General features: G+C 36.8%; 1 protein-coding gene across 1 annotated transcript; it reads left to right on the top strand.

The window, feature by feature from the left end:
* Window positions 1-11,293: 11,293 nt before the first annotated feature.
* LOC146169895 (uncharacterized) lies at window positions 11,294-16,542 on the top strand. Its single transcript, XM_083390875.1, has 7 exons — window positions 11,294-11,562; window positions 13,834-13,989; window positions 14,554-14,613; window positions 14,916-15,014; window positions 15,635-15,787; window positions 16,026-16,122; window positions 16,315-16,542. The coding sequence occupies exons 1-7, from the start codon at window positions 11,368-11,370 to the stop codon at window positions 16,494-16,496; spliced, it is 942 nt and encodes a 313-aa protein (XP_083247001.1). The 5' UTR covers window positions 11,294-11,367; the 3' UTR covers window positions 16,497-16,542.
* The last annotated feature ends 7,481 nt before the right edge of the window (window positions 16,543-24,023 follow it).

Here is a 24,023-nt window from a genome sequence, read left to right on the forward strand (position 1 = left end):
TGTGGCGCTCCGTCTCTTGGCGGAAACGCAACTTGTTGTGTTGGATGTTGCGGCGGTAATCAGGTTGGTAAAGTCATTTGTTCAAAGGACCTACGTAATTCGTACTTGACTTACAAATAGCCTTATCCGTAAAACAGTAATAATGTGCACTGCAACGCAAAACAGCCTATACGGGTTTTCGCATATAACTACTTCAATAAAATTCCAAAAGCCAAGAGTCACATTTGATTAAATAAAAAAAATATTTTATCGTTAAATGCAATTTTGTCCGTTTTATCTTTCACTTCAAAACAAATATCAAGTTTATCGAATGTTTTAGCTTTCCTACCTTGATTAAATACGTGTTTCTCCACCCAGGAGTCGCGACCTAAACTGGCATACCGGTTGATTTAGGTTGGTCGCCGACTGCAGTAGTTTTATATGGTTAGATTTATTGACATTGGTTCTGAACACGATTTCACAAACATTTGAAATAAAGAACTGTTTCGGGCCCGCGAACAATACAAAAATAGTACTGTGGACCAGAATGCTCAGTCTTGAAAAATGTTTGTATAGAAGTGGAGTTTCCCAGCAGAGCGCCAACTTTTATAAACTACGTCTGAATCGCATTTAGACACATGCAAGTGAAATCAAATCGAATGGTGGAAGATGTTTTCAATCCGACGTGCCGCATTTGTATACGCACATGCAAGTGAAATCTATGCTTGGCTGAGCTAAAATCCATATTTTATCATTTTTAAAAGCAGGGTGGAATGAACGGAGTTCAAGTGATGTACATGAACAGTCCCGGAACGCAAAATCAGGCTTTCCAATCCAATCCCGTCATAATGCAAAGTAAGCATTCAATTTGAAAGAATAGTGCACTTGGAATAAAGCGTCTTCCTATTACATTTTGCCACATGTAATAACAACCTATTTAACTATTGTCGAACCTGTATTCTCAATTTTTTGTATTGCAAAACTGGTATGCTCAACAAATAATTCGAATACATATTGCGTTATTTAAAGTAACAGATGTCTTGCAGACAAACTGTAACTTTATTTCCTCTTAACATTTTACTCATGTGCGCAGATGTACAAACAGTTCCGGGTGCAGCTGTAGTACAGGTACCAGTCATGCAGCAACAAGCACCTGGACTGATTCAGCCTCAGCAGTATGTGATTCAGCAACCCATCACTTTACAACCACAGCCCACAGCAGCAAGTGGTGACCAATCAGCAACTAGCAAACCCTAATATCCCAAGCAAGGCTGCTGTTACCAAGCAACAAGAAGCAGCAAATGGTAACCTGCTGGACACATCACCGCTATCGTACGAAATGTAGAAAATTGTAGTAAATGCTGATTTGCTGTAGCTCCTTTAATTTTGTTGTTTCTCAAAATTTGTAAATTCTAATTTTCCTCATCGAAATTGAAACGTCTTGATAAACATTCATTTACGAGTATGTAGAAAATGACTTTGGAGTATAATTAGCAGCAAATTAGCATTACTATTTATACGTAATTTAATGTATGACCCACCCACGTCCTTTTCATAGATTAAGGTCTCGTTTATCTCAATTATTCTGTGACTGTAGCCGCCTACTTTAACTTGTTTCCAGCAATTAAAATTATTTACCGCTTGCGTAATTATACAACCAAACTTAACTGTCACGTGTACATTAGAAAGGATTTACTTCCGGGTTGCGATAGCGTACAGCCTGGGTGCGCATTCGTGGCGGTATGTCATCCAGTTATTAACAAGCAACAACAAACATGCACGAGCACAAACACAGTAATTACCCTGAGTTACGAGTTAAGTCAGAAGTTGCCGTTTGATGCCAGTGTTATACCAGGTTAATCGCTGTTCGTATGTAAAAAATACAATTGTGTATATCTTTTGTATTGTTTTTTTGTAATATTTATGCACATTCATTTAATCTACCAATTATCTTGTAGTTGTTATCGGTAAACTACATTGAACCCCTAGACCCGCGCACAGCTTGTGAACAAGTCACTCTCTACAAGTTTGTCTGGAAGTCAATTTCACAGGGCCTTTGTTTGTATCTTTTTTAATTACGCAATGAAGAACTGTACCATAGTATACCATTTTATTTCCAAATATATTTGCGAAAGTTTTAGTTGATAAAAGAGCAATACAAGGACATGCACGATTGTACGTTAACTGTTTTCTGCTTTAATCGTGCAATAAACAACTGTATCATACTTTTATTTGAATATACTTTTGTTAAGTTCCCTTTATAGTTAGCGGAAATCGTTTTTACCTACACCCTTGTTATATTTGTATTTACCCCAAGCAGACAAGTTTCATAGATTAACTACTTTATTGGAAGTTATGTTGGTTTAAAACGGCTAATCCTCCATGTCGCAACACGCAAGCGATAAACATCTGTAGTCTAGCAAAAATTGATGAAACAGTTATCAGAAAGCGCTATAGTATTTCGGGTTAGGACGTTAATTAGAGGAGTACAATAATTCGTGAGTACTTGAATTCGTGTAGGAGTTGAATAGCGGAGCAACTTAAGTGTTAAATATAAGCCACTTTCACACCAAACGTTGATAAATTGAGCACAAGACGTCTATACATGCGTCAAAAAAGTTGCGCTTTCACGACTTTGGATATATGGCAATTTACAAACCAGCAAAACACAAGCTCCGAATGATACAGAAAGCCTTCGATAGACTAACAAAATAAGATACAAGCTAGGCAGGCTAGAAAAAAACTATCCCGCGGCAAGGTTCAAATTTGCGACCTCCGGCCATAGCAGGCCAATCGCTCAAACGACTGAGTTAATAAATTAGGTGGTACAGTTAATGAAAGCACTGCGAGGTTGCCTGTAACATTTAACCCTTTAAATGCGTGTTTGCACCATTTGGGTTAATTTACTACTAACATACGCATATAGACTTCCTAAAACCTAACTTTTTTAGTTATTTTCAAGGTTTTGGTTCGTACCGGTTGTTGTATTAATAAAACACTTGCAATTGCACAAAAAACAAACAACACTTAATGAATTTTTTGTTTATTGATTTTTAAAATAAAGTTTGTTTTCTTTATCCAGGATGGCAATGCACCACAGAGGATCTGTAAAGGCGTCTTTGATCTGCAAAAAAAAACATAAGGACTGTTAACTTTTTGTTCAATTTTAAGTTTCTGAAATGCAGCTTACCTCACGGCTGCAATATACATTGACACTCCATATTCATTGCAGGATCAAAGCACATTAAACAACCCTATATACAATTTTAGTTTTTTAGCATAATTATACTCATCCTATACAACCTGTAAAAAAGTGTAAAAGAAACCTGCAGAAAAAGTTGTTATCCTGCAAAAACATATTTTGTTGATATGGAGACCCAAGGCTGTTAATTAGCTAAATAAACCCTTTTCTCTGTCTTTCCTTTTGTGACTTTGCCTTTTAGAGTTTTCAGATAGCCATTTTACAATTAGGGCATATAATAAAATACGACCACTAAGCAGTTTAAAGCACATAATAATTAGTTCCACTTATAGTTGGAAACAAAATAGTAAATTATAATCACCTTGAGTGTGTGTGTGGGGGGGGGGGGGGGGTCCGTATCCATTTCGCTTGGTGGAGCTTGTGTAGATTCATCGAATCGCAGTCAGCCTGCTTAGTCTAAACGCGCAGTAAAACATAATCAATAAATAAATTTAGCTTAACTCAACCTAATAAAAATAATAAATTATAAGTTTGTTGGTTATAAGCACTTTGCTGTTTTCTACATATGGGCATTGTTTTTAAATGCTGTGTTGGGCATAATATAGCTCTATAAGCGCTAAACAGTTCAGACTTAAATATAAACTGTGTCAGTATTTAAGGTTGCATACCTGCCACTCTTTCGCTGCATTCTGATGCCGAAGTCTAGGCTGGAATTCTCGTAGATCCTTGAACAGCAAGCCTCTGAAACATAACAGTTTGTGAGCATTTAACTGTATAGCGTGCGTCTAAAAGACACAACTCACCCGGAAAATTTCAAGACAGTCTTGACTTGATACTTTCTTTTGACTTGGTAGTTTCTTGACTTTTAATTTGGTCCAACGTTCTTTCTTTTGACTTGTTGCGTAGTATGTTCTTTCGGTGTCATGGCTAGGCCATAGCCCTTATAATAGTGCAATGTGTTTTACGGTCTCTAAATTGTTAGTATTTTCGACTGATGCGACTTCTTGATTCTGTACCCTCTTTAGCCTGCGGTCGTTGTAGTCTCTTTCAAAGTTCAGTTCTTTGGTCGATGTACCACTTTTGTCTCTACATTTCGTCTAAATCTAACTTGAACAGCCTTGGTTTCTTCTTCGACAAACTTGAGGCTTATCAAACTACCCTATTTACTTATTCCAGGCGCAATTTATCCCTAGCGGCGAGCAAAACGCCTAATATATAGTGGCGAACGTGCGTCACAGGAATTCTTTATCCACACAACCTAACTAACTATTCATAAAATGTTGTGTCTATGTTTATTTTTGGTCCAGGTTTGATTAATATAACGTCACATGCGCGAGTAAAAAGAAAATCGCTAATCCACTAAATAACGTGGTTTTCTACAAAAAAATTTGATCAGTTTAAAACCAGGGGCACTTGCCAATATTGTGTTATAGTATCACGAACCTGAACCAAAAATATACGTCTAAATATCTATTAAAATAACATCAAATTAAAAGCTGTAGCGCAGTTTGTTTTAACTAGGGTAGCTTTAAATATATTTAATATTGCTAAATTATTTAAGAATTTATAAAATCAGGTTTTTATTAAATTTATTCAAACCACTTTGAAGGTTTTTCAAACCCATGGTCAACTTCGATTGAAGGATATATTAAAACAGAAACTAATAATTGAAGCCAAATGTATTGTTGAGCCGTTGCGCAAGCCTAACTTGCAACACGAAACAACAATACAGATGTCAGGTAAATTGCAAACCTTATCTAATCAGCACATTCCTCTTAACTGTTAAAAACAGCCGTTACTTTAAACACTAAGCCGTAAACTTTTGGTACCGATAAGAAAACCAAAGCCGTCGCGTGGCGTATCGCAGATAATATTTTTATAACTAGCGTCGGTTTGAGCGTATCGCGAATTAAAAAAATGCACGATAAAAGCCACTGAACGTGGCCGCTAAAAACATCGCACTTAACTTACGAACCGCGTAATGGCGTTTGGCGTATCAATGGCGTAAATCAAATCACAGCTAATTAAAAATTGTAAAGCTGTGTCGTGCACATATTATATAAAAATGATAAAAAGCGCACTGTTGCCAGAAACAACTGCCATAAAAAGCAACATGTGCCTGCAAAAAAATTGGAAACTAATTTCCGGGATCCTACAATCGAAGTTGACTCGCTACAGCCATAACAATAAGTAATTTTACATCACTTGGTTTATACGAAGATGGAAACTTCTATGAAGGTCCTCTCTTTAAATGATGAAAGTGTAGTGAAGACTGTCCGTCGGGGCTGCTTGAAACACTGCAATAAAAAACGCAATTAGTTTGCTTTAAAATTTTTGTTTTGTGGATATTTCTACAGCTAAAACATTTCTTAAATGAAGCTTAATCGACGATTTCAGTAAAGGCAAGCTCATGTAAAATTGATCTAATTAATAAGAACACGTTACAACTGAGCTTTAATTTCAAATGTTTTTTTCTTCCTAATTTTAATTCAAAATTATGTTTGATTTCGATTATGGAATATATTGAACTATTAAAAAATGTAAATTCGGTTCCGCTCACATTCGTGAAACAAAGCCTAGCTATGTAGGCTACACATAAACGCAGTTATGAATTAAATACTTGTAACTTTATACATAATGGAATAGGACAATTTCGCCAAAAAAATACAGGGAGCCTAATTTCACCAAATGACCGAATGCACCGATTTTGATATTTCGGACAAATTGCTGAAGCAAATTTAAGTCTTTAATGTCAAACTCACCGATGGGACAAATTGTCGTTTTTGTAGATATTCCTTGTACGCAGCTCTGATGTGTAGAATGCTCCTATTAAAAATGCAAATTGAAAAATCGAGACATAAAGTGGTATGATATTATATATATATATATGTATATATATATAAAATATATATAGAAACAAGACCTCTTACACTTAAGGTGTTATGGTTGAATGGTACTACATAGAGTAAATTAAATGTGTGCTGGGTTTCCTCAAAATGGCCATTTAAGATGCTTTCAAAATTACCTTGAAGGATTCACGATAACTTTTGACTTTCCATCTTCATATCTGGGTGTTCGCCATCCCAACGCCGTTGACGAATCTTCAAATAAATAAGCTAAGTTCACGTTACGGTCGAAAATATTCCACAGTCGATTTCACATAAGATAGATAGATAGATTTAAATTTATTTCGGAACAACGGTACCATGCATGCAAAATTTGAAATAATAAAGAAGCGTCCGTAGTTCCCAGGGGGCAGCGAAAGACTGTTAAGTCATCTAGTCAGCTGCCCCCTGGCTGTGATTCAATTCAAGTTCATTATTTTTTCATATAAAAGAAAGCAATACGAATTAAGATAGGCTACAACAAAAAGGCTATTCGTAAATACAAAACCAAATACATTATATTAAACACAATTAGCTTTACATTTGAAAACTTATTAAACATTTTACTGTTACGCAGCGAGCCTACTGTGGAAGGATAGTTAAATAATTTAAATAGATGTGAAACTGTTTCGGCACAACAGTATATAGGCCTATATGCAAAAACTAAAAAACCGTCCGTAGATTTCAGGGAACGGCTAAGTATTTTTACAAGAAAAAAAAGAAAATGAAAATGAAAACGAAACATGATACTTTACAAAAAGAACTATTCGTAAGTACATCCAGAACAGAAATGACAAAACAAAATACATTATATTAAACACAATAAGCGTTAAGTTTGAAAACCTATTTAAACACTTTACTGGTACGCCGCCGAGCCCACGGCGAATAGATAGATAAGTAGATTTATAAATCTTTTGGAACAACGGTATATAGGCCTATATGCAAGCACCAAAAAAAAAAAAAAAAAAAAAGAGTCCGTAGACCCCAGGGAACGGCTAAGCATATAAGGCAATACAAGTGGTTATGAATTGCGAAGTTATCAAACAATTCTACGCCTATTTGTTTAGCACTTTAGCTAGTCAAACTGATTTGAAATGATAATTCATTTTCTACCAGATTTGATAGCGCTAGCAGCCGACTTGGAAATAACTAAAAAATGTCGGCAAGAGCATGTAATTCAAAGGGCATAAACTACCATTGCAACTGATCTTAGATAAACGTTCTTGCCTCATATCAACACACTGTAGCCCAAACTAAAATATTTTCGAAAAATCAAATGATATTCGAAGTCCAGTAATAATTTGGCAACATATATAAAATGTGAAACTTAATAAGCCGAGATATTTCTTAATATTTTCCGTAAACTAACTTTGCTAAATCTAAATAAATAAAACTCTTAGGACTTTTCACTCTGTGTTTCTATTGTTACTCTTAACCTGGCACGAGTTTAACTAAAAAATGATCACAATGCTTGGATAAACTTTACCTTTTTTTCTCCTTCTGCATTTTTTGTCGCAATTTGCGCTGTGTAAGGAACGCGCAGCCAATTAAGCATAAATGGAGATTGCCCCAGGTTAGCTGTGCCACGTTTAATTGATCAAATTTGTTGCAGAATTGACGACCTAAGGTTTTTTATGTATTACAATGGTTGTGCTTAACTTAGCAACAATTAAAACAAAAAATATAAATCTTAGGATTATGTCGGTGCAACTTGATACACCCAACAAAATTGAAATGGATTAATCTTGGAATGCGTCACGATTGCCTGACTTACAAAACAATAAGCTCTACTTAGATTACAAACAAATATCTAGAAATGATAAGTAGGATGGCTGAGCTCTGGCTGTACATACAAAAAAACAAAATTTATGAAAAAACAATAGCTTTTTAAAATCCTAAATAAAGCGGCGAATAAAAATTGTAGAAATTAAACTATTTTTCAAGTATTTTATTAAGATGGAATGTTAGGTGTTTAAAGTATGCAGCACTAGTGTGGTCGAAGTCTCTGCTCTAATAAAATAGAATGTTTAGAATATTATAATTTGTTTGAGTTTTCGCCTTCATTTTTAGCAGAGCATCCGTATTTTATTTATTCTATCAGCGGCTTATAGTAAAGCGGATATTTATTAAGCGTACGAACAAATCGCCGAGGTATGGAGGCCTAAGCCAGTATTTCTCAACCTTTTATGGCCAGCGGCACCCCTCAGATATACAAATAGATTGCGGCACCCCTACAGGATTTTTTCCGTAGGTTTATCACTAGAATGAAACAACAAACGGAACTGAAACAACACACAACAACTCTACACAACGTAGAAAGTTATAATTGGATTTATTCCACTTTAATCTTTACAAAAAAAGTTGTAAGTGTTAAGCAAAAATAAGATACATAAAGATTCTCAAGTAACTTTTGATACCTTTGAGCATAGAAAATGGCACCCCAGGGTGCCGCGGCACTCCGGTTGAGAACCACTGGCCTAAGCCCTAAACCAGGGGTCGACAACCTTTTTCTAGTCGCGGGCCAAAACCAAACTCAGAAAGATCTCTGCGGGCCGTACAAAATGATAACTAAGAATTGTGTTATTAAAATGTTAGAACAACTGTGAATCAGGTGGGGCTCGGATCGTTTTTGTGTTTAATTACGTTTAAGGAGGGAGTAAAGTGTTGGCGCAATGCGCGAAAAAAAGCGTTTGTTTAATTTAAAATTCGAGTTCACACGCCGTCATCAATTCTACTAATGAAAAGTGTAATAGAACTACTTTGAGGGAACGTGATAACATTGAAAGTTAATCTAGCTCAGTGTTTTTAAAATTTTTGCACTTACGTAGTTAAAATAGTCAAAAAGTATGTGAAATGGACTTTGTCTAATTTGCCAAAGAGACGGCGGGCCGGATGAATTACATCGGCGGGCCGTAGGTTGCCGACCCCTGCCCTAAACTAAAGGTTGGATTACACTATAGACGCGCCTGGCGTTAATGTAAAACGTTTCTTAACGCTTTCTGTTGCGAAAAGTTGAAATATTTATAACTTTAACGATTTCGGTTAGAAGCGAGAAAATTTGCCGTTAACCATGGCAACGCGTTATGTGTGAACTGGGCGACGCTAGCGTTTTGCGCCAGGCCCTAGCGTCAGAAGCAAAACGCGTCTAGTGTGACCCAACCTTTATGGCAGTGGTTCCCAAACTGTGGTACGCGTACCACTGGTGGTACGCGAGAGTCTTTCAGGTGGTACGCGACTAACTTCAGCATACGTATAAATTTGCGAAAACTCCCAACTTTTAAAACTTTCAGATTGGGTAATTTGCCATGTTGCGTTTTAGTTACCTTTAATTTGAGGTTTCGCACGTTTATGACGTAACACTTATCTTGTTCAAAATAATAAAACGCCAATTGTTAGCTGGTTTAACATATGAGAAGTAAATCGTTTACAAATTAACCACCCAGGCCTCTCTGATTTGGACAAACGGCTTGAACAATATTTGTTGTCTTTTTCTGCTTCTAATTTGCAATTAATCCATTTCCTATTTCAAAAAAAAAGTCTTTGTTAATTTTCTGCAATTATTTTTACGTTGCATTTCAACCGTTTACATCACATTTTTTTATAAAATAACCATCGTCTTGTTTTCTTTGACATTTTTATAGTTGTTGTAAGTATTTTTTTGAGTTTTACTTAAACCCGAAAAATATACTGATTTGTGTTGGAAATCATGTGGTTGAAGACGCCAAGACACTAATGCAGTGCTTCAAACAACAATAAGCTATTTAAATCAATGTATTTCTAACCTGTTCTTAGGTGGTACACGAACACTGTGCAAAAGCTGAAAATGGTACGCGAGAAAAAAAGTTTGGGAATCACTGCATGGGCTAGTAAATGTAAAAGACTTGTATGCTGTTGCATTGAGTCTGGCATTAACTGTGTTTCACAACAGGCCTTAGATATAGGCTCATGAAGATTTTAGGGTAGGCTATATAGACCAACGCAACTTTACAGCTATTTACTTAGAGCCAGTACAGACTAGTGTAGTATTTCTCACAATAAGTAGCCTAAACCAACCGTGCGAAACCCACTTACGGCAGTAAAAGCGTTTGAGTTTCATGTTTTAATCGAAAGCCCTTAGGCTCGCTTTGTTCATTCTGGTGCCGTACTTAAAGGTACCTACTACCAGCAGTCAAGCCCCACTCCACTAAGGCTACGCAGACAGGTTTCACGTCGCAAACAAGCAGTGCGACTACATAGCTGTAAGATCAACGTGAAAACAGCATACCATTTATAGCTTAAATAGCTCCTACATTTTTATATTTGTGCCTGAACAGAATGTTGTTACATTTATTATTGTAGGCTAGGCAGCCTAAAGTGTACTGTGGGGCAAGGTTTTGCCTTAGAGTACACCTACTATTTTGACAGCTATGAGCATTTTCAAACAATAAGGTTCACACAATTTATGTTTATTGATCAGTTTCTTAAGGTTTTGATGACAGCCGGCTGTACAAAACATTACAGATTTGTGTGTGTAACTGTGAATTTAGAAGTCAATGCAGTTTCTAACAGTTAATAGCGTAATTTTTGTCAGGTTACTTAATCAGGGCGACACCTCGAACACAGTTTTGCAAAACAACCGAATGCGCTGCCAATTAAGTAGAATGAGAATTGAATTGCCCTAGGCTAGAACGCTCGTTTCGAAAAAGGAAGCCCATTGAGTGGTTACCGATACGAAACATGATTTCCTCTCGTTTTAGAGTGTATCAGTATACGGGGAAGAATAAATGTAGTTGCACGCTAGTCGCTAGAGCAAATAAGCTTCAATGATTGTAAATCATATACTACAACAATAGAATATTAGCTCAGTAGTTGTTGAGATCACGCAGTGTGCAATATTAAACTTACCGGTACTGTTTTCTGCAACCAGTGCCTATAAATAGCCACAGTAGCACTTTTAGCTAAGTGTCACGTGTAACTTTTTGTCATATTAGATTCAAGTTTACCGAACTGGTTTCACACTTTCAAACCCAACTAAAAATAAAAACGGTTTCATATTAGCGTCATAATTGAATTTAATTTAAAAATGACTATTTAAAAGCAATTAATACGTCATAAAGAAGACGATGTGACGTAATAAAGCACGTTTGGCGTAAATAATGATTTAACCTGTTGTTGACTGTTTTAGTATGTTTCGTTTGTTTAACACAGACCTTTTACCATTTTTGCTCGTATTCAGAATCAGTTAACAAAAAGCTATTAATTCCAAATCCAGAGAGTTAATGGTTTGCTGTCTATCTGTAACTTTATATTGGTTCCTTTTTTATGAGCATAGCAGTGAATACAAATTTAGCCTGTGCAACCAGTAGCCTAACAAGAAGTTTAGAAGACATGCAGAATCCCACTGTGGTACCGGCTCAGGGAGTTTTTGTCCAGATTCCACATTTGGTCAACGCAACCGGACAGACCGTAGAAGACCAGAGACTGAAACACTACAAGCGGATAATGCGAGGACTTGGGGTAATGCGATAAATGTGTTAAGAAAACTGGGCGCTCTTTTACTTATGTACGTGAAAATTATTAAAAAAAAAACTTTCTTCAAATGCTGCATACTACAACGCATGTTGTTTAGGTTAGGGTGCGGGTTAGCGTTTGGTTGAGGGTGGTTCAAGTTATTATTAATAATAAAAACAATATTACTTGACCCACCCTCACCCAAACGCTAACCCAAACAATATGCGTTGTGGTTTGCGGTATTATTTTGTTTTGTATTTTCCATAACTCTTCACGTACATAAGTAAAAGAGCGCCTAAAACTGTATCATTTAATGCACTGCTTCCCAGCCGTTTTTTAGTTTGCGACTCACTTTTAATGCAAGTTTTATTGTGCGACCCACAATGAGATATGGCCAAACAAAGATGCAGGTTTTATAAGTTATATAAAACCTGCATCTTTACTACTGGCGGAGGTTATAGTTAATGCGACACAACACATCCCATTGTTACGTATTTGTGATTTGGTACATAAATGTTACGTAATGGTAATGCAATAATTTCCCAATCTAAGAAAAAACTGTAGCATTTACAGAAAACTGTCACGAACCACCTAAAATAGCTTCGCGACCCATTAAAGAAGTGCTTCTTTTTTAGTTTTGTTCACCCCTAGCATCGACCCTTGTCTAATGATATGATAAAACTATCTCGTCTATATATGACAGCACAAAATGTTTTAGGTTGTTTCGATTTTTGTTAAGATCAACTCCAACTAAGTTTTACCATTGAAAATCTTCAATTTTCTCGAGTCCAGAATTATACTTAAACACTAAGTGCAAACCAACTTCACTATTACAATAAGCAAAAAAACACCAGTTCAGTAGTCGATTTACTGCAGAGCTATCATACATTTCTGGCGGTTCACCCTTATTCACCCCTTTTAGTTGGTTCACCCCTGCATGAAATTTGTTCACCCTGGGGTGACCAGTTTAAGGAACTAGGTGTGAAAAAAGTTAACGAGGAAGCTGCTAAATTTTTAAATAGCTATACTTCTTACAATACGAAGAAACTCTTCTTGCACATGATTTAACAATCAATTTTTTGTTTTAAATATTTATTTTTTGACTATAGTTGTGAAAACTTTCCTTTTTCGCAATTAAATATTACGCCGTATATCTTTAAAGGGGAGGATTCAGTAGCAATAGGAACATTGTGCAACTAGCGATGTCTATTGGACAACTTTTGGTTTTCTGACCTAATAAAGTATTATTAAATTTTTGGAAAACACATACGGTAAAAATTAGACAGTACCTAAAGTTTTGCTGCTAAAGCAAATTGTAGCGATTTAACCAAAACTGATTCCTTCTATACCAGGGGTCGGCAACTTTTTTCTAGTCGCGGGCCAAAACCAAACTGAGAAAGGTCTCCGCGGGCCGCACAAAATGTTAACTACGAATTGTGTTATCAAAATGAACAACTGGGAATCAGGCGGGCCTCGGATCTTTTATTGCACTTAAAAACTTGTTTAATTAGATTTAAGGAGGCAGTAAAGTGTTGGCGCAAAGCGCGATGAAAAGCTTTTGTTTGGTTTAAAATCTACACGTCATCATCCATACTACTAATGAAAAGTGTAATGAAACGACTTTGAGGAAACGCGATAAGTTTAATAAATAATCTAGCTCAGTGTTTGTTAACCTTTGTAAGTCCGGGCGCACCTGGCGAGCGAAGCGAGTGTGATTTTTTTTTGGTATACCGGCGTTTTTTGCAAGTTTTTATTACATTGCCGAAAATAAAAAATAAAAAATGGTAGAAAATATATGTCCAATATATTGAATACGTTTTTCGTTTGTCCATGACGCACTTGGCAGCCTTCCAGGGCGCAACGGTAAAGAAGTTCTAATGTAGTTCAAAAGACAGCATTAAACGTAAACAAAGCGGATGCAAAAAAAAAAATCATTCGCGCCAAGAAAAATTTTTTCGCCCTTACGTAGTTAAAATAGTCAAAAAGTATTTGAAATGGACTCGTGTCTAGTTTGTCAATAAGCGGCGGACCGGATGATTTACTCTGGCGGGCCGTAGGTTGCCGACCCCTGTTCTATACCGTTAAAATTCATTATTTTGCTCTTTGGATAATGATGAAGAAATATATTTTGTAATCAGGCCGGATCGTTGTACTTTGTAAAAAAATATGGGGTATCGGCTTCATAATGAAATACAAATGATCGGACATCCCAAATTGCAACCCATATACAAAGAACTTTTTTCATTTTCAAATATATTATATAAAATCACTTTGCAGTTTGCAGAGTTAGTGATTGGCCTCATTTCTTCGACTTTGGGCGTGGCTCTATTGGCCGACGCCTACGGAGTGGCCCACTACCATTTAGACTACAACGACGACCTTACGCAATATCCCATCTTGAACTTCGGTGCTGGACTCTGGTGTGGAGTTATGGTGAGGTTTCCGACGTTCGTTTTACCATTTGTTTAACCTCCTTGTCATTGTTTTGGTTTCCGTGTACCAGGGTCAATAATTTTTTTAGAGATGACGTCATAAACTTAAACCGCAAACTGAATTACTCGGACATGCTTATTGCTTATAGCTTAAGTCGGGATATTCTTGCTTAAATTTGAAACCTTCTTGTATATGATTGTAATTAAACAAGTTCTATATAATCTTCTTTTGATGACTTATTTCTGTGTTAGTTTTTTTTAAATGCTTAGATGTTGTTGTTCTTAATGACATTATTATCTTAATAGTTTTTAGAATTACTTTTCGTTGAAAATGCTTTGTTTTCTCTCTCTCTCTCTCTCTCTCTCTCTTGTATATTTTATTACTCTCGTTTTGGCCATTCTGGCTAATATTGTTTAATAGATTTTTGTATGGTCTGTTGCATTTATTGGCGTACTAATATTTGTTATTAATTCTGTATTTTTGTATTTGTTAGTAATTCGGTATTTTTATCGTGAAGAATTCCTTATAACTTGGAATAAGCATAACCGATATTTGTTTACAAAGGTCGTTATTTCTGGATCGCTTGGAGTAGCGAGCGGAAGAAAAACCGTGACTCGATGTTTGGTGAGAAAACCGTTTTGTCTGTTGAAAGTAATGTTAGCATGTCAAATATTTTTATGCTGAGATAAACATATTTTATTGCGGACAGGTAAAATACAAGTGTCGTAGACAAATATTTTTTAAATACTAAAAAAATGTGTTTTCAAAGAAGTCCAAGTCAAGTCATAGGTGAAAAACAAAAAATTAAAAAAAACATTTAACTTGTCCGAACCTGAGCGATAGTTTAATTAGCAAAAAATGCAAAAAACGGATTTTACACTCAATATTTCAAAAATTTAAATTTTTTTATGAAAAACTTGTTTCAGCTAAATTCCAGCATGGCCTCTTCAATATTCGGAGCTATATTTTCTGCAGTCTTGTTTTCAATGGCTATACCGATGTCCATCGTGTACGGATTTGACACAGTAAGTATAGTGGCTATACATTTCAGTTTTTTTGGTATGCACACTGCACAGTGATATCGCATTAAGTTGCTTTATAAAGTAGGCCTATTGAATGTGGTGTATTTTGCCTGGGAATATTTTTTTATTAACTATTTATCTCTTGTCTCTGGAGATTTGGTGGAAACTGATGTACTGAACGAAATAGGGGTAGAGTTGGAGCCAGACTGTCAGAAATGAGTCGGAATCGGGACTCGAGAGTTGGACTCGGGTACATTTTTTTGTCCGGAGTCGGACTCTGGTTATTTTTTACCGACTCCGCAGCCCTCCTATTAAATAAATAACTAGTTTTTCGTAATTTTATGCTGTGTTTCAGACTTTAGTTTTGTAAGTCAACCCGTCTCAATAAACTTAAATATTTGTAATTTATTGAACATCGGTCTTTATGCGCCTATGACACACAGCAAGTGGTCTGCCACAGTTAACTCAAAGCACTGATCTATGGCAAAACGACAACGCAGCATTCGTGATAACCATATATTACGTGCAACTTTTTTCTATAGTTGTTCCAAAGGTACGATAAATTAAAGCTGCCATCAATCTAAATCTGTTCTAGTTGACCCAAATAATTTGTGTTTCAACAGCCTTATATGTTCGGCATTGGAATCGAAGCCACCCTGGCTGTATTAGGCTTCACCACCATGATTCTGTGCATCGTGAGTGCCAGCTATTGCTGTTGCGCCGCCCCTTCTCTCGTCTGCTGTGGAACCTGCTGCGTCAAATGCTGCGGTCAACAGGTAAACTACGAAATCAATTTTAACCCTAAATAAACCTTGGTGATTTAACAAATATCGACATTTTTTCTTAACGTGCAATACTTTTTAGGAAAAGTTTTACTTACAAAAGTTTTTAGTTATCTAGCGGTTATCGATCCCCCATAGGTCACAGAAATTTACCAAATAAAAACTTGCTCTTTGTAAAGCGTTGATTAAAACCATTACATTTAACCAAGATTTTGTTTTTCACTATTTTTAGTATCCTTTAAATGACGCTCAAGTAATGTACGTCATGACTGATGGCGTCATTCCAGAAGGAAATAATGTTGTCCAAACCCAACCTGTCTTTGTGCAAAGTGAGTGTCAGAACTTTATTATATAAGATTTTTGTTTTGAATAGCTATTATTTAAAGCACTTATGTTAACAAAAAAATTACTTAAAAGATGGGATGTTAACTCTAAATTTAGTAACACAGCTGATCTAAAAGTAGATTCAAGTCATTTACTTAAGTCATCATAACACTGGTAAATGACATGCCGTTTTCCAGATCCCACGGCTTCCATGCAGCAAGGTAGCGGAGCGGTTACCGTCCAGTATGGAGTAACACAGGCAACCCAGCAAAGGCAGCCAAACAAAGCGGAAAACACGAATCAAGCAGAAAACAGCATACCTATCGAATCACTTACCCATAAAGATAGAGCAAGTCCACCTCCATCGTATCATAGCTAATATACGGTGATTTTATCTGTATTTCGTTTGGGATGTTTAGTTATTTTTCTCGTACTTTACACATTTCTTTGTTTTGTTATTAAATGGTTTTGATGTGGTTTATTTCGCTATTTTGGTATATGTTCTTTTTAGTTGTTTTGTGCTGTATGTTTGTTTACATAGTTTTTTAATGGTGTATGTGGACCCAGGCCCGCGGACTAGATATTACGTCATTTGAGCGATCCGCTAAACATTGTTTACTTGGGAACACACAATTAGACCGACAAGGCAACAATATCTAGAGAAAAATATTACCATGTATTAAGTCCAACGACATAATAAGCCAAATACACCGTAATATCCACGACAGAATAAGATGTAAATCGTCTGAATAAGACCTGAACCTGTCGGAATACGTTCTAAATTCATCACAATTGGGCCTAAATGGCCAAAATAACAGAGGGAATAGGACGATCGGGGGCCGTCGGTCTGGCATTGGCCTTTTTTGGTGTCGACGTTTGGACGCCCTACTTTGACCGGCGTTTTTTCCACCCGATTGTTTGCCCCTGTTTGGGGTTAGGGAGGGATAATGGTAGGGGTTACAATTTGGATTAGGGTTATCATTGATAGGGGATTTAGTGATGTACTCCGGGGAGTGATGTACTCCGGGGGGGGGGAGTCCTATTTTGGTCTTATTCCGAACTGTGTTTTACTCCGATGTTGATGCTGTTCTCATTTTGGTCTTATGGCTGGAGTTTAATGTAGTGATGCTCATTCTTTTTGTTAGCGTTTCCATTTGCAACTACATTTATTCTTCCCCATACACTGAAACACTCTAAAACAAGCGGAAATCATGTTTCGTTTTCGGTAAGCACCCAATGGCTTTCCTTTTGGCGAAACGAGCGTTCTAGCCTAGGGCAATTAATTAATTGACAGCGAATTCTGATATATTGCAAAACTGTGCTCGATGTGTCCATAGGCGTAGCCAGGGGGGCTGAGGGGCCATGCCCCCCCAAATTTTAAATATTTTACTCCTGATAATTTGTTTTTTTAGCATTTATGAGCTACAACAGTCGATCACAGGCATGTCACACTTCAATTGGCACGCACTGTTACGTCACAAAAGATGTAGTTAATATTGCGTTTGCTAAACATTAATGTAGTTTTAGTATTTTTAGACAGTTTTTGCTCTGTGAATGCTTTTTAAGTATTGCGTTAACACTCAGTCAGTTGCTGCTCGAAACGGTTTGCTAACATTGTTATTTGTGTTCGTTACGGCAGTTAATACAATGACAAAAGCTTAACAAAAAAATTCAAACTTTTTGCCCCCCACCTCCCCAAATTTTTGGCTGGCTACGCCACTGGATGTGTCTCCCTCATTGAATAACTTAAGGAAAGTATGCTTTTACCTCTGTTAAGAACTGTATTGATGTACAAATTCACAACTATACATACGGTATCTGTAATTTTTTGCATAGCCGGCTGACATCAAAAAATTGATCAATAAACATAAATTGTAAGACCTTATTGTTTCAAACATGCTTATAGCTGTAAAAATAGTAAGGGAACAATTTAGGCTGGCTATAGCCTTCGGTAAATTTCACAACATTCTGTTCAAGCACAAATCTAAAAATATAGAAAAGGTTTAGCAAGAACGTGTGCTGTTTTTACGTTGGCCTTAGCTTTGTCACACTATAATGCTTGTTTAGGACCACAACCTGTTTCGTAGTTTTACTAGGATGAACAACGCGAGCCTAAAGGTTTTCGATTAATAAATACAAATTGGTCTCTTTTTTACTGCTTTAGGTTGGTTTCACGATAGACTCAGTATCATACACTATACCAGTGTTTCTCAACCTTTTTCACCCCAGGGCGCAGTGGTAAACCTTTCAAAACGCGGCGGCGCACCTGACGAGCGAGTCGACTGCTAACTTTGTTTGGATATTTTGTTTTTTGCTGGCAGTTTTTATTACATCAGGCTCCTAATTTTATTATCTATAAAGAAGCTTGCGGAGTCGGTTAAAAATAACCCGATTCCAACTCTCGAGTTCGACTTCGGCTGAGTCCGGCTGCCACTCTACAGCCTTTATTTCACCCATGTACGATACTAAATTAAAGTGGATTTTCAACTATCCCCTCATAGGGGTGTCATATATCTCATCCACCGTCAAACCATTGCTGGAAAATATCCACCATATGCTATTCCGCCTTTTCAATTTGAAGTTGGCGGCATTATCAGTTTTAAAATTGTTACTGCGCACGTCGGACTCGGGATTCCGGACTCAGGCAGTCCGACTTTAGCAAAACAAATCGACTACGGTACGTAGAGTCAAAAATCTGACTCCGACTCCACAGCCCTGATTTAAAGTACGATGTTCTTAATAAGACAGTCCTAACTAAAAAGAAAAAAAAGAAAATAGGCCTTTTATGTTGTAAATTATAAAAACACACGGTATGTTGTTCGATGGAAACACACAATAAGCCCCCAAAGTAACAACATCTAACTCGAAATAAATCCAAAATTTAACGGAATAAGACATAAATGCACAAAATAACGCCCAAAACAGTAAAAACAGGGTATGGCCTGGGACGGTTAAAGGACATCTTCTTGGCATCGGCCGTTTTGTTGTCGACGTTTGGGTGCCCTAGTTTGAAATGCCGTTAGGGCGCCGCTGTTTTGGCACTGCATTGGTTGCCTCTGTTTGGGGTTAGGCGCGAGTAATAGGTAGAATAAGAATTTGGTTTATGGTTCAAATTATTAGGGGAGTTAGTGTTGAAGTTATGGGTGGAGTTTGGGGTTAAGTAAAAGGTTGTAAAGGCCTTATTCTTGCAATTTAGGCTTTATTAGGACAAATTTAGGTCTTATTTTGATTTAAACGTTATTACGAGTATTAGGTATTAGTCCTATTTTGGTCTTTTTCGAACTGTTTTTTATGCCGAAGTTGTTTAAAGGTCTTATGACGAAAGCCCCGTTAGATACATGTTGCAATAGTTCCTCTTTTTCTTTGGTAGCCAACATCAACCATTGGAACTTCAATAGGGGCTACGAATCTAGTCATATTGCTCAGTGTTTATTCACAGAAAATAGTGACTAGAGTTTATTTACAAACATAGTCCTTTATTAAAACAGATAAATCTGAATGGTCATTTTTGATTAAAAAATCATATCCAAATAGCCTAATTAAACTTTCCCTCTTCAAATACCTATTTTTCTAAGAAAAGCTTTATTTTTATCTGTGGAAGAGTGTTTTCCATTTGATTCTGCAATAACAATTTTAAACTATTCAAATGTTGGAATATGTCATTTAAATTTTTAACTTTGAATTCCAGAATTGACTAACGCCATAATAAAACCCAATACATTTTCGGTATAAGATCCAAGTGGCCTAAATAACATCATCATGCGCAGGAAATGGATATAAAACGATTAGGCGCCGCCACCGCCTTATAAGGGCCATGTTTTTAAACGGCGGTGTTTGTAGACTCTGTTTTAAAACTGGACTGTCGGTCCGATAGGGGTTTGGTTATGTATCTATTGGTCCTTTTTCGATCTTATTCCGAACTGTGTTTTATTCCAAATTAAGGAAGCAATACAAATATTTTTACTAATTATGAAAATTCCGTCTTATAATAATTAATAAAATTCGAAATTCTTTATGCTCATGCTAATGCCTATTTTTTGTTCGCTTACAAGAAGTTAGTTTTTATTTTGCTTACACGAAAAAAAATTGGTTCGCCAAAGGTTATAGTCGTCATACTTATGCTTAATATTTGGGTCGCCGCGAAAAAGGTTAAGAAGCACTGTTATAGGGCATTGAGTGCCCAAAAGGCGTGAAATCGAAACACATTTGAAAATACACAATTCGATGAACATTTGAAATGACTTGAGCTGCTACAATCTAAACAAACTTTTAACCAAACCCAAATAACTCCCACAATAACCTTATATTTTACTTATTTTCTAACCCCACCCATAACCCAACGCCAATTTCCCTATTAAAAACTTCGAGGACCAATAACAGTGCCAAATGGCGTTAGCAAAATGCCCGGTGCGAAACAGGCTTATGCGTGCGCCTAGTGCGAGAAACCCAAAAGACAATTTTTGAGGTTTTTAGACCACGCAAAAAGAAAAAACGACCCAATTTATATTTTCGCCCTGACCGTCGGTGCGCTGATAGTTATTATAAAAATATAGGTTAAACATATATTTTTTACATGTGGGGGCTTAAAATCCTGATCGAACAAATTCTACTGATTTGTTATACTGTAGATATTATGCGCTTTGTTTTGAAAAACAATAATTATTTAGCAAGAAAGAAGGAAACAATGGGTTTTAGCTGCTGTGTTGGAGATAGCAGTTCAAAGTGGGTGAGCAGCATGGTTGCCAACCTTGCGCTTTTCAAGCGAATTTGGGCTTGTTTTTTTTCTGAGTTTGCGGTTCCGAGTTAGATGAAGCGCTCAAGACCGATGTTGCTCAACATCTTGAAAGCACGTGGTGAGCCACGAATCGCTACTAAATTGATATTTGGGCCACAGACCAAAATAGTTTGGGAACTCAAAAATTCCCAAACTTTTTTATTCCGTGGCCTATTTTTTTTTTTATGAAACAGTTAATGACCCACCATGTGCCGTAATTTGTATGACCTTGAGCCCATTATCCAAATAAGATATATCAACCTTGCTGATATACATACCTATTGCAAAATTGCCTGTCTGCAATTTACGCACACATAAAACTGTTAAATTTAGTCACTCCGTAAAACAACTTCAAAAAAGTGTTTTGCACCTCAAGAAACAGGTTGCGTATAGTCAGTTAAAAATATATTTAAATTTTTAGGCACATTGCCTGAAATCCTAAGGTCTATAATGTCAGCGCGTCGCTTAACCAAAATCTTCCGTTTTCACCTGCGAACAAAGCCTCCTGGCGGTTCGCAGGATAAATGTTGTGTGGTGACACATATTTCTGTTGGTTGACCCAAATACCAGAGTTGTAAACAAGTCATTTTGAAATGACTTAAGTCCTAGTCAAGCCTGAAGAAACAAGACTTGTTACAAGACGTAATGGAACACTAAGGAATATTCTTAATGCCAAGAACGTCTCTATTAAGACCTTGCCTTCAATAGATGTTGGAGTATGACTTGATCGCCACACGAACACGTCTCCTGGTTCGTTGTTGGCTTGCAGAGAATGCACAGCCACAATTCCAAGATTGTCTATATTGTTGATATGCCGGAATTCTCTGATGCTAGGAATAGCAAAATGGTCAAAGGCCGTCCTCTTGATAATGGCCTCAAAAGATCCGTTTTGAAGTCTGATTTGTTGAGTAGTTACTGCACGAGCTTTGAAATAAGAATCGACAAAAGGGCAAGATTCCTGATTTTCAAGTAGCCGATCGGAAGCAATTTGCTCTCTTGATGTGCCTGCACTAAACGGGACGTGGATTCGCCACGAAGGTCTTGGAGCTGGCGGGAGATACAGTTCGTAAGAATCTTCGGATTCCGGAGAACGTTTGTGGCTATTTCTTCTGTAATTGTTTCTTCTTTCCGATGGATATCTTCTTATTGGTGGTGATCTTCTGCTTGATTGTGATCTTCTGCTTGATGGTGATCTAGATCTTATGGGCGATCTGGATCCTGAAATTCGTCTAATCAAAGGTGGAGTTCTTGGACCTCGAGATGGCTTGCTCAATTGTATTTTCGCTGTATGATTAGCAGCTGCTGAAGTAGATGCTTGAAGTCTATCAAGATTAACGAAGGGTTTACGTACCTTCTTGACAGGAGAATTTCTGCTTGAATCTGAGCTTGCAGAACTGATTGGCGAGAACTCTGGTTCTCGGCGTACAAACCCTGTTCTGTCCGCTTGCTGCGGTTCGGGTGAGTAGCCTCTATCTGGTTCAGTCACAAAAGCACTCGAGTTTGCTGTCTGAGTAGAAGCTATAAAAGCCATTTTATATTGATTGAACACGCTATTTATAGACGTGAATCAGTTAAGAAAATTTCTGCGATAAAGAAAGATTTACGTCATTAATTCTTATAATACTTAACAAAGTATCACGTGATAACAAGGCGTGGTCTAAACCTTTTTCACACTTATTTCTGACGCAAACATACAAATTTTACGTCAAAATGCGATTGCGAAACAGCCTCTGACTCCAGTTAAATGTCAACAGTTTGAAAATCACACAACCGGGGAAACCGACTAATGTTCAGACCGCGGTGTTTTGAAACATATACAAAAAAACGGATGTAAATACCTTGACGCATAAAAATTGGTGTCAGCAATTTGAATTTTTGCAAATTCGCTGCAAATATATCGCAAACATTACAATGTGGTTGCAAGAAATCTACGTAACGGAATTTTACCGAAAACTTTCCGCTTATCGTTTGCACATTGGCTGCAAGGAGTAACGCAAACATTACAATGTGGTTGCAAAGAATTTAGGCCATAGAATTTTACTGAAAATTTTCCGTTACGACATATCGATTAAAAACAAAAATTCTCTGTGTAAACACAATATGACGAAGTGGCTACTACAAATATTCCCACGCTAGATTTTGGAACAGCTTGCATATTAAAAGCTGGTTATTTGTTTGTGAAATGTGTGTGGACACGTGGACGCGAAAATTGTTCGATCACATAACGCATTTGCGCAATTGTTTTAGTCAGATTCCTGATTCCTCGAGAAAGTTTTCTCTTTGGTGCCTGAATTAGCAACCGAGGACTTTGATGTCAGCGTTCGCTGAGTTGCTCGAAATTGTTGTGTGCTTGACACACCATTGCATTGCTGTGGATTGAGCTTTTCAGGCGATCTGTGCGGCAGCAGGGGAAACTCCCTGTTTGGTGCGTTGTAATTTTGACGTCACCGGAAAGCCATTCATTGTGCGCTGCGCTGTGCTGTGACCTTTCGCTGTCCAACGTGCTTTTGTATTCTGAAAAATGCGAAATATTTTTCGGCAGATGTGTGTTCGTATGTCTTGAACATTTTTATTGCAACACTTAAAACTTAGGTTATTAACATTTTGGTTATAGACACACATATTTTTTATACTTATATATATATAGGCGCGACAGGTTACACTTAAAGTTTGAGACAATTAATTATTGCAATATATTCATTTAAATTTATATTCTTTGCGATTCATACAATGACATATACTTTATAGCGATTACATGGTTATTTAATTTACATTATACGCGATACATAGAGTAACTTATACATAATGGTAACATTTTTACATTTCTTCGCTTCAAAAGCGATACATACAATGATTATAGTTATAACAATTTTGCAACAAGTGAACATTTGTGGGGCATTTCGCGAGCAACGTGCATTTTCATTGAAATTGGTTATCGTCATTCGACTGGCTAGTCGAAGTTTATCATAACTTCATTTTGGCGTGGCAACTCTAGGGTTTGTGAAGTAGGACAGGCGTTGTTGGAAATTCTATCCAGCTATTTTGTAATTGCGACCGCATATAGGTCTTGGTCGGATAAGGGGATTTTCTTATCGTGGAAATGGTAGAATTAACCACCATGATATATTTAGG

This window comes from Ascidiella aspersa, chromosome 1 (assembly GCF_963924565.1).
Source record: "Ascidiella aspersa chromosome 1, kaAscAspe10.2, whole genome shotgun sequence".
Classification (NCBI taxonomy): domain Eukaryota; kingdom Metazoa; phylum Chordata; class Ascidiacea; order Phlebobranchia; family Ascidiidae; genus Ascidiella; species Ascidiella aspersa.